General features: G+C 34.0%; 1 protein-coding gene across 3 annotated transcripts in view; it reads left to right on the forward strand.

Moving 5' to 3' along the window:
• The window catches only part of Esyt2 (extended synaptotagmin-like protein 2), a 107,777-nt gene that overhangs the window by 29,045 nt on the left and 62,865 nt on the right, over positions 1-15,867 (forward strand). Inside the window, exons 8-9 of one of the 3 annotated variants that reach the window (XM_081736340.1) lie at positions 157-327; positions 12,467-12,564. In XM_081736340.1, the coding sequence (XP_081592466.1) occupies positions 157-327; positions 12,467-12,564 (269 nt within the window). Of the gene's footprint in view, positions 1-156; positions 328-8,834; positions 8,924-12,466; positions 12,565-15,867 lie in introns of all 3 variants that reach the window. The other 2 variants (XM_081736341.1, XM_081736342.1) reach the window with 2 other exon arrangements.

The raw sequence follows: 15,867 nt of genomic DNA on the forward strand, positions 1-15,867 counted from the left end.
GTAATTATGTCATATGCTAGTCATTTGTAAATGTGACATGTATGGATCAAGAAGGCATGGTTTCACCATATTTCCATTGCTGTTTGATTTTCTGTCCAAGCATTTTGCTGCCCTTTAATAAAAAAGGGAGACATACATACTTTTTTTCATATTCAGGGTGTACTTCGTGTTCATGTAGTCGAAGCGAAGGATTTGATGAAAAAGGACATTGGAGTGCTTGGAAAAGGGAAGTCGGATCCTTATGCTGTGATCAATGTTGGTGCACAAGAATTTAGAACGGCAATAATAGACAACACTGTGAATCCAAAGTGGGATTATTGGTGTGAAGTAAGTTTCCTCTTCTATTTTGTAGTTGTAAATTTAGTACAAAGTAAAAATGCTGGGAATTTTAAATCAAAATTGAGAATATTAGGAATATTCTTAAACTCTTTAAAGACAAGACGATTTTGCATCTTCCTGGTTGGAATATCTTTTTTTTTTTTAATGGAGAAGGTAATATGTTTTATTTACTTATTTATTATTCGAACGTTTGATTGAGTATTGATATCTTTACTTCCACTAATAGGATTTGAATAATTGAGAATGTATAATAGCTTTGATTTACGCTTTGTACAAATTTTGTTTATGTAACATATTTTCAGATATCCTCCTGTGATTTTTTTGAAGTAGGCTTTTATATAGAACAATATTCTCATGTGTTGCTTATAAGGGAAGATATGGTTTATCATACATATGTATATTTATTTATTTATTTATTAATGTCCTGATGGATTTATTGTTCAGAATTATGGTTGATGGTCTATATTGAATTAGCATTGTTTACTGTTTTCACATTTGCCATTTTGTAGAGAGGCATAAACTTTTCAAACTGTAAGTATCTCTTTTGTAATAATATTGAGTAGCCTTTTTCTTAGGTTGCTTGTATTATAATAATTCATATATGGAAAAATGAGTCAGAAGCGCAGTACATTTGGTTAACAATAAGCGACGTAACTTAAATTGAATCGTCATGTATAGTAGTAGTTTCTCAAGTGTAACGTCCTGCGGTTATGCACAGTCGCTAACCGAACCCGGGACCCCACACACTAGAGATGAGCTCTCTACCAGTGAGCCAACGTGGCCCCGTATGTTGTAGTGTGGTCGGTAAAATTATAATGTTATTTGGTGATATATGTAAAGACGTACCAGGTTATCATACAATAAGTATCGCTGTTCAGAACGCTCTGGAGACTTAACCACTTGACAGAATGCAACCAAATTTGGTAGGAGTATATTTGGAAACATGCAAAAGCGATTGGTGTAGAAAACAGAATTAGTTCCACTTTCCGCCACCAGAGGTAATTGTGGCGCTGTACAACGCCAAGTAAGTGCAGCGTTGAAGAAAAACAATACTATTAATGCTAAATGATAAGAAAGGCTGTAATTACCTCTCCTGTGAGTCTCATGGCATTGTTGCGCTAACACCCGGTGAGTCTCATGACATTGTTGGGCTCCCCTTAAAATTTCGGGATGTCTTAAAAACAAATGAAGTAAATGTTAGTATTCTTATGCTTATAAGTGTCGATTCCCCTCCCCGAATTGCAGGATTTCAAAAAACAAAGTCCTTTATGGAGAAAAGCATCCCAGATATTATTCTACCACTGTCCGTTGTTTAGTGGCAGGGTAAGAAGGGAAACGTGAGCAGAATGGAAGTCAAAAAGCCTGAATTGAAAGGGAAGCACTTTACTGAGTAAATAACGGAACAGCACAATGCAAACAGTGTACTCACTGCTTAATCTGCATCTGCAGAATAGGTATGAGATACTGTTCAATGTGCACTCCATTCTGATGTTCCATGAAGATAATTCAGTCTACTGCATGGTGAATTGCAGAACGCAGTTGATCTACATTAATAGTCTGAATATGCAGAATAATGTTCTGACGCAAAATGTTCGGAGTTGGAACGTGTCCATGAGACCACTAGAGTTTTCCAAGTACCCTCACAACCAAAAGTCACATGGAGTTCAGTCGAGTGATCGGGCTGGCCATGGAAAAGTAAAGCAACGTCTAAGAATTCGGTCCTTTTATAATTTGTTCGCTCAGAATCTGCTGTACGTCATGCGCCACATGCAGCATCGCTCCGTCCGGCATGAAAACGGGTGAGGCATGAAAACGGTTGATTCGAGACACTAACATTTAACTTCGTTTTTGTAAGATACCGAGGAATTTTACGGAAACGCTTCAGCCCAAAAGTCCCCCGTAAACCCGCCACTGACCACGGAGTATTAATACTATCGGTAATCAATGCCATGAAACCCACATGAGAGGTAATTACAGCTTTTCTTATCAGTTAGTATCACTAATGTCGTTTTTCTTTTGCTACTTGACGTACAATGCCACAATTACCTCTGGTGGCGAAAACCGGAACTAATTTTGTTTTTTGCACCAATCGCTTCTGTATGTACCCAGATAATATCCTACCAAGTTTGGTTGCATTCTGTCAAGTGGTTACGTCTCCAGAGTTCTCTGAACAGCGATACTCATTTTATGATAACACCCTTTTCCCAGGTTTTACCTCATTTGGTTCGTGGTGCTTTACCAAGTCTTCCTTAAATTCTTACGCCTGAAATCCCGCTGTTCGGTTTCTTTGAAGGTACCTGGTATTCCGTTTTTCTCCGTGCGGAACCACTCCAATCCAACTCTCATCCTTAACGATGCAAATCTATATATTTTCAAAACTTACTCCTTAATGTAGGGTATGAATTTTTTCTTCGCAGGTAATTCTTTGTAAAGTTTTGCCCATCCGATTATCATCGTACAGTGTATCTGCATAGATGTTTCCCGCCTTCACCAGAAACCCAGAGCAAGCACCTCTCTAAATTTTCGCGATTCTACTGTTAATATTGAAAATAGGATATTAGTAATAATGCTCTAAAATGTACATCAAAACTTAAAGTATTTAATATTTAACAGTGGATCTCTCAAAATGGAATCTGATCTGAACTGCATATATATAAGACCGCATTATACGTTGATTATTCGTCATTGAATATTTTGTTATTCGAACATTTATCACTGCTCCTCCGTGACTAAGCGGTTAGTGTACGCGCCTTGGCGTGGGAGACTCGGATTCGATTCCCGTCGGGAGCTCATGTGGTTCGGATTCCACGTTAATCAGTAGGTCGCGTCTCATATAGTATCACTGTTGAAAGGGACGTTAAACTCAAACTCAACTTAACTCGAATGTTTATCATTCTAGGTATTGTGTGAGACTACTTGTCATAATGACTGTTGAATTAAACCTGGAACTTTTTGTTTCGTTAACAGTTATTCCTAAGTTTATACATTCCGTGCAAATCCGAGCATCGTTACCATCTTACAATTGAGTTTAATTAATAAATAATAATAATAATAAAACTTAAATACTGTAAAAACAGACTCTTTGTCTCTACGTTTCTTATAAGTTTGGCGTAATCATAAAATAATTGTGTGTGTTCCACAGAGAACTAATGTTGAATCGAATTGAAGCAAATTTATATACAGTATAGTAGCTGTCAAAGTGAAAACATACCGCTATTATTTATCTATGTATTTTTAAAATCGGGTGAGTATGTCTATGTAAAATCCTAAGAAGACATACTTCTGCTTTTCCCCTTACTTCATAGCAGACCAAAAATTTAAGCGAACTATGAGGTCAATACTACTTTATTTTTACGATCCAACTTCAATACATATTTAATGAGCTTTTAATTTTAATATATTTTGAAACATATAAGATAGTATGCTTATACTGTAAGCTAATTTAGACGTGAGATAATGGAGTGATACTCTACTTGTATATTGACGAACTAATATAACTCAGTAAATTCAAGTTAGTGCTTATTTACTCAAATCAATTAAGAAACAGTTCAAGCACTATTTCGATAAACTACAAGGAAAATTGGATTGCTGGTAACGATTTTTTTTAAGTTGCTTTTATAATAAACAGTTTTTTTTTTTTTCCGGTTTACTCCTATGATTCGGAAGAGGATTAAGTATATTGAAGACTTTTGATGTTGGTTGAGGTAGAATAAGTTACACTAATATGGGACTTACTGCATTTACATGAACAAAACATAGTTTCGTGGAATTAATTGACCGAAACGAGAGAGCACACAATAACACAATATTCATTGTTAAACTATATATATTGCAAAGTTGCTCAATTAAAGTATTAAAAGAAAGATACGATTCATATAATGGCTGAAAATAAATTCTAATGAATAACACATACATTCATATTTAAAGAAAAGGCAAGGTATTTATATAACAGCATAATTTGTTATATACAGGTCCTCAGTCATATTTTAGGTATGTGGCACACAATTATTGAAATAACATACCTCTTTTAATTATACATACATACTTTATATGAGGATTCATGAACTATTATATCATATAATCACTAAAATAACTACACCTCAAAAAATTACGTGCATATCCCTTCCTTAAGATGGTTCTGGAATAATAATTTATTGATTATTCGTCGTCATGATAACGTAAGAACACAAAACTCATCAAGTTATTATATATCAGAATCAATTTTGATTCTCTTCTCTTTCGTATTACTATTTTCCTCTTCTTCTAACTAGTTATTTAGTGCATATTTTAAAATCACACATTGCCCAGAAGTATGATATCGTTACATATCCCACAATAAAATTTTTGAATGACGGCGCATAACCTCAAAGAAAATGGGCACAATCGGGGGATGTAATCATCCAAGATTATAAGACTTTCGTATTCGCAAATCTAAAACATTGAAAAAAATTGTACGAAGGGCATACTGAGTGTCGTGAACAGCATTTTTTCAGAACCGTAATCTTTATTTGTAAGTGAAACCAAATATATCATCTCAGTCTACAGACCTTTCTTTCACTTTTCTACATACTCTCCGCTTTTTTTTTTTTTTTTCATACATTTTTCCCATCGTTCTGCAAGTTTGAAAATACCCTTGCGATAGAATTCTGTTCCAGCTGCCCGTAGACACTGACGCACTGCTTGCCGAATATCTTCCAGTGTCTCGTAGCGATGGCCTCACATCTGTTCCTTCACTAAACTGAAAAATGGTAGTCGGAGGGTGCCATGTCGGGGCTGTAGGGAGGATGTAGAAGTGTTTCCTACCCAAATCTCCTGATATGTTCAATAGTGGCGCGTGCAGTATGCGAACGCGCATTATCCTGTTGAAGGATGATCTTCTTTCCAGGACGTTTATCACGCAAGGCACGACGGAGCTTCAGAAGTGTCTGAATGTAGCGAGCAGAATTTATGGTTTGTCCAGGCTCAAGAAAGTCAACCAGAATGCAACCGTGTGCATCCCAGAAGACGCTTCCCATAACTTTCCCTACCGATTGCACTGTTCTTGCTGTCTTCTTCGGTGGCGAATTCAAGTAGTGCCATTCCATACACTGTCGTTTTATTTCAGGTTCATAATGATGGAACCACCTTTCATCTCTAGTCACAATACTCGTCAAAAAGTCATCACCTTCATGTCGAAATCTCTGAAGGAAGGTTTGGGGAATGGTTAGTCTCTGACGTTTGTGGTCCTCGGTTAATAAACGTGGGAACCAAGAGACACAAACCTTCCGTTAACCTAAGCTGTGAATCATTTCTTGCATCGTACTATTCCAACACCAAGTTTTGCAGCGATTTCATTCACAGTAATACGCCTATCTTCCCTAATCAGCTCATCAATCCTTCTTGTTGCGTTCCGTGGAGGCAGTTCGAGGGCACCTGCTGCGAGGATCATCTTCGATACTCGTGTTTACATCCTTAAAATGTTTTACCCACCTCCTAACACTGTTGGTATCTATGCACACATCTACATAGGCACGCTGCAGTCTGTGGTGAATTTCAGAAGCAGATTGATCCTCTTTAACAAGGAATTCAATCACAGCACGCTGTCGAAACGAAACATCGCTGCCCGCCATTTTGGCAATCTTTCCTGTGGACACGTGTTAGTAACAAACAGCGTCAATGTCTGGTAGGAAATAAAGAAAGAAAGATCTATAGATTGAGATGATATATTTGGCTTCACTTACAACTACAGATTACGGTTGTGAAAACATGTTGCTCACGACTTTCAGTATGCCCCTCGTAGTTGGTCATCAGATTAACAATCTTAGCAACGATAGGAAAAATAATTAAATATTGAAGTAGTTCGAGCAATTCGTATAATTTTTACGTTTACTGTTATCTGCATACCGATGTGAGGACCGATCTGCATACCGCGTTAAAGAATCGCTGATGAGATAATGAGTACCATTTTTAATCTGTTAGGGTTGTCAAAATTAGTTGTATTTCTGTGACAAGTTGGATATATATATTACTATGAAACATTTTCCTGTCTTTTGTGTCCTGTGGTAAGTAGAAAGACATAAATGTCAGGTCGTCTGAACGAGATTGTATATCTCATTCCTTGAAGACCTATTAAATTAACGTATTACCAAGTTAAATATTATATCTTATTCAAGAGTTTTGTTTGTTTTAATACCCTTATTGTTCCTATTCTCAGGTGGGTACCTTACAGATAACCTTTTTATAGAATGTTCGTGTGGTGTTGTATCACAAATGTACTAACGAAAGATCGAGATGTTTTTTTGAATGTTGTGTGTTTAAATTATTAATATATATATATTTAAATATATGATATAGTTAGAGCATGGTTTTGTTGTACTTATAATGCTAAATTTGATTAATATTGAATATTAATTGGTCAAATAAGAAAGAAGGATACTTCTGGAAATTGTCAAATAGTTGCATGCTTTCCGATATTGAAGAAAAACTTTTTATGTTCAGCAATTCCGTGGCTAGGAGAAAAAGAGAAAATAAAAATGGACATGCAGCAAGGCTGGGAAAGTTCGTCTTACGCGACAAGAAAACATAAATCATTTACATATGCGTTATTAGCTGCTTAAATTCAGGAAGAATTACCATGTAGAAAACTAAGAGTTTATTTAGTTTTTTTTTAATTTTTTAAAAATATAGTAAAATATTTTTATAGAAGATAAAATAGAAATAGATATTTTCATACCTATTTTATGAAAAAAATACTAATTTTCGTAGTTCTAACTTTTAGGGTTGTGGCGTAAACTCTATTGTATGTCATTGATTTTATTGCGTCGTTTGTAATTACAAACTTTTTTTTTTTTTTTTTTTTTTTTTTTACACAAATGGTTGATATTTGTACAGCATGTTCGAAATAATTTAGAAGTTTTAGGAGATAGTATGTGTGCTGTATATGTTATTGGCGATTTTTTGGCTGGGTGAATTAACACCAATATTAAGAGTAATTGTATTTGTTCGAACACTGAATTACAACACGGTATTCTGATATTCAGTTTTTTTGGGATTAATTAAGTATTTACAAGTTCAGGCTAATTATAAATAAGTTGATCAATGAATTATACAACTACTGTACTATTAGTGAAAAAATCTGGCGCAAGGCGCACATACCTTTGAGGTCAACACATTGGCTTCCCTCGCTGTTAATTTAGGTTTATAGACAGGAGTTCTCCACATCTTTCTTTCCAATAGCTCCCCAATTGTCATCATGACGCTGGATGGACACCACAATGTCAAATATCTGGTGACTACGAATGGTCACCCATCTTTTCTTTGACAAGACTCAATACTACTTAATTTTGCTCATCTCACGAGAAGAGATATTCCAGTATGGTTAGGACGTTGGCATTATATTATTATTAATATTATTATTATTATTAATAATAATATTATTATTTATTTTTTCACTTTTTAAGCGGAATTTGTGGTTTAAGACTTGCTACGATGATTAGAAATGATGTATGTCAAATACCATAGCCATCTAAAGCATGTTTTTAACGGATTTCAATATATTATACTGTATAAAATTAAAGGGCGATATTCAAATTTGGCAACACTAAAAACAAGAAAGAAAAGAGAAAAAAATCTGTGATAAAATGATTTCAGTTCGAGTTGTTCCTCATTTTAGAGAAGTACACCACGAAAGATATAACACCAGAACGGAAGTAATCAATACGAAGTGTTTGCATCGGAAAATGAAATATATACCAATTTTTAAATTTACATAACTGTGTAAAGTTACAAACAAGGGTACTTATAAAATCGTTATTGTAGTGTTTTTGTTATTATATTCATTTGTCTTACAAAGCTTTCGTCCGATTGTTTGGCTTTCTTTAAAAATAAGTAATAAAAGGAGGGTTAAGATTGAAGAAAAAGAAATTTCTCCGTTGCAGAATGTAGATTCTCGTGTGGATAATCATTTGCTACAAAACTGTTCTATACTCTTTTTTTTTTTTTTTTTTCTTTCTCAGAAGGAATACTTATTCGTTTGTATATTCAAAAATTGTGTGTGTACTTTCAAGTCCATCATCGCAGTTGCCGTTAAGTAAACCTTTGTATAAACTTAGTTTAGGTGATAACACGTCATCATTTTATGTTTTTGAATTCTTATTCCGAGTATGGTGAATTCATGTTGGTAGGTTAAATCATTTATTTAAATCTTTTTTGTTATTCGCATTGACAGAATCTCTAAGGGTGGGTTAAAGCTGGAACCAGTTAATATAATAGTAAGAACATCATAAAGAAGATTTTGTAAGGAAGCAACATAATAATTGTTTTCTGCCTTTCAGTGTTCGAGCAGATTTCAATTTTGTATATAAATTATGTGTGAAGGTGTGAACTAAAAATAAATGAGGAAAGCTGTGAATTATGTGAATGGTTATTCATCATGGCGTAATGTTACACCATTTTTGTTAACCTAATGTTATCTTTTTTTCCCCTTAAATTGTGTTAATTATTTAATTTCCCCCAAGACGATTGTTGATGCATCTCATGGACAGACTGTGGATATAGTGGTGTTTGATGCAGATGATGCATACAAGACAGATGATGCGCTTGGAAGGTGAGAAAACAGTACAACAACATCTACATTCCTCTCCTTCATCAGTAAATAAATAAACATATACATTGCCACAGCACCTAACACATGTCTTGTAAGAGCTTGTATATAAAGGCCAGTCGATTAACTTCTCTTCGTTGTTGTTGTTGTGGTGTCGGGTCTATTATTATTATTATTATTATTAACAACATGGATGCAAGTTCTCTTCAGCATTGCAACTGTGTGCTTGAAGCATGTAGATGTATTTTCTCTATTAGAGATTATTAATAAGTAATATGTTCCTATATCTATAGCTTACGCACCCTGAAATGAAAACTTATTACAAAATATGGGAATATATGTTTGAATGATATAGATGATTATTACATAAATTTTGTTCTTTCTCCGTTTGTTGTTGTTTATTTACAGCAGGAAGCAATAAGTTGCAGGCGACAATTTTATATGTGTATATTCTGTTGCTGTGAATAAAAGTTTATGCCTAGACTTTGCATACTTGAATAGGTATTTTTTCTATATTTACAGATGTACTCTCTGTGTAGTGTAAGTGATTCATATACATATAATAGATTTTAATAAGTTAAAGTGAGTTTCTTAATCACCTCTCTCTCTTATCTGTGATTGTTAATTCCCGTAGATGAAAGACCAGAGATCATCTTTCAAGAATTGAGCAGAAGTAGATTTCTAATAAAACTCTGGTTTTATATTTATCCGATTAATTTGTGGTACAATACATTGTTTCGTGTGTCAAGCTGCTCGCTGCTGCCTGCAAGCTTAGTAATGGAGATGTTGAAGAAGTTTGTTCTTGTGTAAGCAGATCTCCGTGGCAGATTCTTCCGAATTTTTTCTTATTCACAATGGCAGTACCCAGCTGCTTACAGAAGCGCGTACCTGATACCCTGAATCGAGGACGAACGTCTTCGTAATAAATATATTACCTTTTGAGTTCAATTTTCTGCAGCTTACAAAAGAAATGGTAACGTTTCATATAGAAACTTAGTGCTATAATAGGTTGATTCAGAAAGTACTAAGAACAGTGTACACTTCTTTGGCTAGCCATACATTTATTAGAATCTCAAACAATCTTGTTTTCTGGAAATATGCGACACTATTTTATAGAGCAATCGTAGACTAATATGAAAAGTAAGAATGGCCAAGAAATGCAAACTGAACGTTTATATCAATTTTGAAATTAATTCTATAATAAACACTATTGTTATTACACCTAGTCGGAATAAATATAAAACCTTCGCTACTTCTGAGAACTGCTACATTTAAATATGATAAATGGAGGATTTAAACAAGTTTATATCACACTATTCCTCTCTTAAGTGCGAATTCAATAACAGGAATTCGATCTCAGTCCAGTCTCCCCCCCCCCCCCACATTCTGTGTATATACTACATGCTCCTATTCATATACTTTTCTGGGTTGGTTTGTCTTACTTATCATATGCAGGAGGTCATACTTAGCGTTTTATATATGTGACCTGCTTTTCCTCTATTCTTTCTATTTATGTTTGCATTGGATTTCGATGTTTTCCGCCACAAACTTGCATATCTTGATACATTACATCAATATTCCATTGAGCCAATGTGTCTCCCGGTTTCTTTAAAAGATAAATGTTTTATAAGATCTCAGTCCAGTATTCTATTTAACATATGCTATGTGCTAAATGGAGGAAGTAACCAATTTTATATGTCACAATTCCTCTCCTAAGTGGGGATTCAGTAACACGAGTTTGATCTCGGCCCGTTTTTCCTTTTTCTTTTTCTTCTTCTTTTTTAATGATTTGCAGATAAAATTTATTTTTATGAAGTTTTGTGTCCTTCACGAAGAATTCTTGCACTAATTTGTTATTTGTTTGCAAATGATTGTTACCTTTCACTTCGTTAAAAATTCTGTCGTAGAATCGAGACATTAAAGGCAGCTTCCTAAATGTGTGTTCAGTTGCGAGAAAAGATTTTTTTTATTATTATTATTATTATATAACCCTCGGTGTTAATGTTCTAAATAAATATGATACGCAAATAAGTGTTTATATATGTAAATAATACCGTTTACACTGCCGTGTCATGATAATTTCATAAGATATTAGATAATAGGTAAATAAAACATACTGTCCTGAATAATCTTTATGAGACCGTGTAATAGCATACCAATTGGAACGATAACAGAGCACACATCCCTCATGTTATGTGGTTATAGGTCAGTACGTTGCATTTAACAATGATAAGTAGTCAGACAAAACAATAATCAAAGGCTGGTTTCACATCAGAGATGGCAGAATATCAAGCACCTACCGTCGCAGACTTTTCGCCATCTCTTGTGTTTAAGATAGACGATTGATACATAAGCTATTTCCGACATCGTAACTGAGTGTACCACGAGGTGTTGCATGTAGTCTTCTTGTTTATTCATAAAGAACAATTTAGGTGCAATTGTTCAGCAATTAACTTCTCCAGTGAAGGTTGAAATGTCTCAGAGATCGCAATAGGGAACACAGATGTTACATATACCTCCGGAGTAAACGGAGGTGAAAGTAATCATGTAAAATTAAGATTCACCACCAGTGGCGCGTTTAGATCACAGGAGGCTATTGTCATTCAGGTAAAGAATTACGATGAAATAAATTATGTCTAGAAAATATGTCTAGGTTTGCCAGAGTGACATTCACCAGCAATACAGTTAGATGGAACATTTGATGTCAATGGCTGGTTGATAGCCTCGCAAACTACGTTCATTTTTAATCAGGCTAGTGCAGTCACGTGATTGACAACGCGAGGTTGGCGACCACAAGACGTACCAGTCGAGTTCTACGTAGGCCATGAATGTTGATTTATTTCGCTGTTCATTGCATAATCGTAATTCCTTTCCCATCAACTGTGACTTATAAAGCATAGACATAGGACGCGAAACAAAAATCTATGCAGGATAATCAAGCACAATATCTATGCAGGATAAAAATGTTCACGGGCGAAACTGTTTACTATCAATAGGACAAAGCTTAGTGGTACGTAGGAAGAGTGCTTGAATGGTCTAGGAAAGAAAACAATCTTGTTGTACTACTTTTCTGAGAAGAATGCGCAATATTAGCCCCAACATGTGTATCCGTTATTATTATTATTATTATTATTATTATTATTATTATTATTATTATTATTATTATTATTATTATTATTATTATTATTATTATTATTTTCTATCTTCACATGCGTGCAGTTGGGGAGAATTCATTCTAAATCTGGGATATGGTTGCATATACAATTCGAAGTAACACAAAAAATTACGTAGTACGAAACTCCTTTCTTGAGCTAATCTGCTATTAAATCCCGAGCAAACTGTGTACATTATTACCTAAACGCTTATTAAAACTTATCTATAATATTATTTTATAAACCCAATTTTCTATATATAATTTTATTTTATAAGCTCAGTTTTCTAAAAATTCTGTATAATTTTAAAATATGTAAATAGTTCTGATAAAAATGTACGTGTGTTATAGTAGGAAGTATTTTCTTCAGCATGTTCTGTTTATTTCTGTTTAAGGTAGAAATATTCTCTCGTAAAGGCCAGGAACTTCTCATAGAGGTTTGGGACTATGATCCCGGTTTTCCAGGTGTTCAGAATGACGATTATCTAGGAAGGTAGCCGTAGACATCAGTGAGAATTATATATGCCCCATGCATGGCAAAACCCCTCCACTAAACTGTGTTCTGGTTTTTTTTTTACCTTGGTGGAAACATATGCATGTGCGTTAGATATGTTGGTAAATAATTTTGTTAATGATTCCTTTTTCAGTGTTATTTTTTAAATGTATGTGTGAAACAATTTTCTTTTGGTTACGATGGTTGAGAAAAAAATATCCTTGATTATTTTTATGTAAATAGATCAATCTAATATATATGTATATAACAAGTAAATTCAGCATGATAAATGTTGTCAGAAAAACAGTAACGAGTTAGAAGAAAACAATCTAATATAACCGATTTTCTATTTTTACATACTTCCAGAATTTTATGTTCGTTTGTCTATTTAACGATGACATGGTCTTTACTGTTATAAAAAGAAGTTGAAAATACACAAGATACATACATACATAAAATACATACATAAAAGCCGGTGTATTTATTTGGAGTGGTTTAGAGAATGAAGATTGTACTGCAGTCACAAATATAGTTATGTCTTGTTATGAAGCCATCTTGTCTAACTATCGTGCAGGCTAAATGATGTGATGGGGAAGATGCCGGATTATATATATATATGATGGTCTATGTGTCTACCAACTACACATGATTCAGATCCCATTATGGTTTGGAGTCCACATAAGAGTAGGTCTCAGCCTTCGTAACATCAGATTGCATCAGTAACCATGTAAAGCGCCATACAGGTAATCGAATCGTTTTAACGAGTGAACCTGTATTTACTAACGCCACAGCATTGAAACTATCGTCACGTATTCAGAAAGAATTCATGTGCAGATATTAAGCCAATAGATTTTTCCGAATAATGTCTCCAAAGTAACTGCGCAATTGCGCACCACCTTTCTTTCACTAAATGCTTCATCGTTAAGGAGAGGAGAAAATAGGAATAGAACAAAAAAAAGTAACAAAAATAGCTTTGACATGTCCAGGTTGCCGCTGTATTGGAATGCAGTCATTTACTTGTGATAAATAATCAATCTAAAAGAATGTTAAAGTTAGTGTAATTATTGTAATATAAACCACTTAAAAAGCAGTTTTATCGATGAACTCAAAGGTACTCACTTTTGCTTTTCCAAACTTTTATAGATTGATCAAAAAGCTCTACTAAACGTTAAATTTTCACTGATAGCTATCAGCATTGTTGAGATTTAGGCGAGGAACTGTATGTGGTAGGGATAAGGTACATAGAAGTTAAGTGTTTACCCTCTTTAATAAAAAACATTCAGCTACTCCACAAAATACATATCTTAATTCTTTCTACTTCTTTAGTGGTTGGTGGTGATGATGAAGGTTTCATCATAAAGCGTAACATCGAAATAGTGAAATTGATTTTAAAAAAAATCTACATAATTCATAGAAAGACAGGCTTACGAGACGTTTTTTCTTTCAAAGGCTTACAAGATCAAAATTAAGTATGGACATGAGCATTTTGGGTAAAAGTTGGAATAATATCATTGACGGCCTCACCATCGATACCAACCACTGAAGAAGAAAGGTTTAAAATATGTATAGTATGAAGCAGGTAGATGTTTGTATTTAAGAGTCTAGTAAGTTCCATGCATCCTATCCTTACCAAATACCGTTTCGTGCCTGTCTTGATAGTACTAACAGGTGTCAGCGGAAATTAGACCTTTAATATTATTTTTTAAACAACCTGTTAGAATTTTAAGGAGCAAAAATGAGTATCTTTGAGTTTGTTGTTGTAATTAATTGCGCTGAAATCCTCATTTTACAGAATGCCTTTGAGATACTCGTAACAAGTTTTTATTCTTTGGAAGGAAATTGTGCTCTTAATATTTTTAAAATGTATCTAATAATTTCACAACTCTTACTTTCATATTTTAAATAATAATTCCTATTAAGAATTTATCAAATATTGAATGTGGAAAGCAGTGATGATTCCAGAAGTTGGCCCGGGGGAAGAAGTTTTCCCTGGAGTTACGGAATTCTCCCCTGGAACCATATATCATACTCGACGTGGATTCCCAGTATTTTCCCAGTACTACTTTTCACTCCCATCAGTACGAAATCTCTCCCTTTCCTCATCTGAAATCATCACTGGTGGGAAGTATTTTCAATTGCTGTTGGCTGTGTATAACATGTGGTATCAATTCACATTAATAATTCAAGTGAAGGGAAAGACTTGTCTACGTGTTGGATTATTTTATTTTTAAGTTCAGCACTAACACGTTTGGAAGGGTTAGTGTAAATTTTCCCTCAAGTGGGGAAGTGTTATTTTTTTCTCTTAAAAATGTGTAAAAATTTTAAAATTGAAATTCCTATATTGATTCAACATATTGAAAAGAAAACATATCTTTCACTTTATTTGTGAAGGTAAAGTTATTGTAAAAACAACATGCAAGATATCGCCCACAGGTCAAATCCTAAAAATAGCTCCCTACATTCAGAAAACTGGGACAAGCAGCTTAGGATTTAGTACAAAAGACAGCCGACTGTAACGGTAGATTAAATCTGTTTTTGAAACCACTGTAGTAGTCGACATCGATAGATCTCCAGACTACATCAGTTATTGTCTTTTGTTCGCAAAATCCATGCCGAAACAGGATTTTAGTTTGAACTTACATTAAAATACTTTTCTTTGTGCTTCGATTTATTTAAAAAAGATAATACAGTTAGTCAGGATAATGGCAATAGAAAGTCGAACAGCACAGTTAGTTAATAATTATTTCCATTTTGTTTTCATAGTCTCAATCATCTGTATATTTGATAATGCTTGCTTTCTTATGAATCAGGAGGTCTCCCTCAGACAGGCCTTCGCTATTCTAATTATGTAATCTCTTAAATACAATTATATCTATTAACTAAATAAATTTCTCGTATGGTTTAGGTAATTTACATATTTTCATTTATTCTATATTCAAATTTTATTGGCTTCTTTTCTATATATTGCTTAATGTTTTACCAATTCTGTTGTTTAATTGCGTGTTAGATTATTTGCAATGGAATCTATCATTTTGTGTTGACTAATTAAGATAACTTACCACTATACTACAAGTCTCTTTTTTGCAGAGAATACTTTCCCGTTATTTAGATATCATTAAACGTTCATTAACCTAAGTCATGTTAACTTCTTCTAATTTTAGACAAAATTTCCGATATCTTCACGGGAGATGGCATAAGTAATATCATTTATGTCGTGTAGAAGGAAATAGCAAAATACGTACATTCAAAAAGAACTTTCTCGCAGTTATATAATCAGTGTGGCAGACATGGGATCGATTCTCG

The sequence above is a fragment of the Thermobia domestica genome, chromosome 13 (assembly GCF_964235325.1).
Source record: "Thermobia domestica chromosome 13, izTheDome1.hap1.1, whole genome shotgun sequence".
In the NCBI taxonomy this organism is placed as follows: domain Eukaryota; kingdom Metazoa; phylum Arthropoda; class Insecta; order Zygentoma; family Lepismatidae; genus Thermobia; species Thermobia domestica.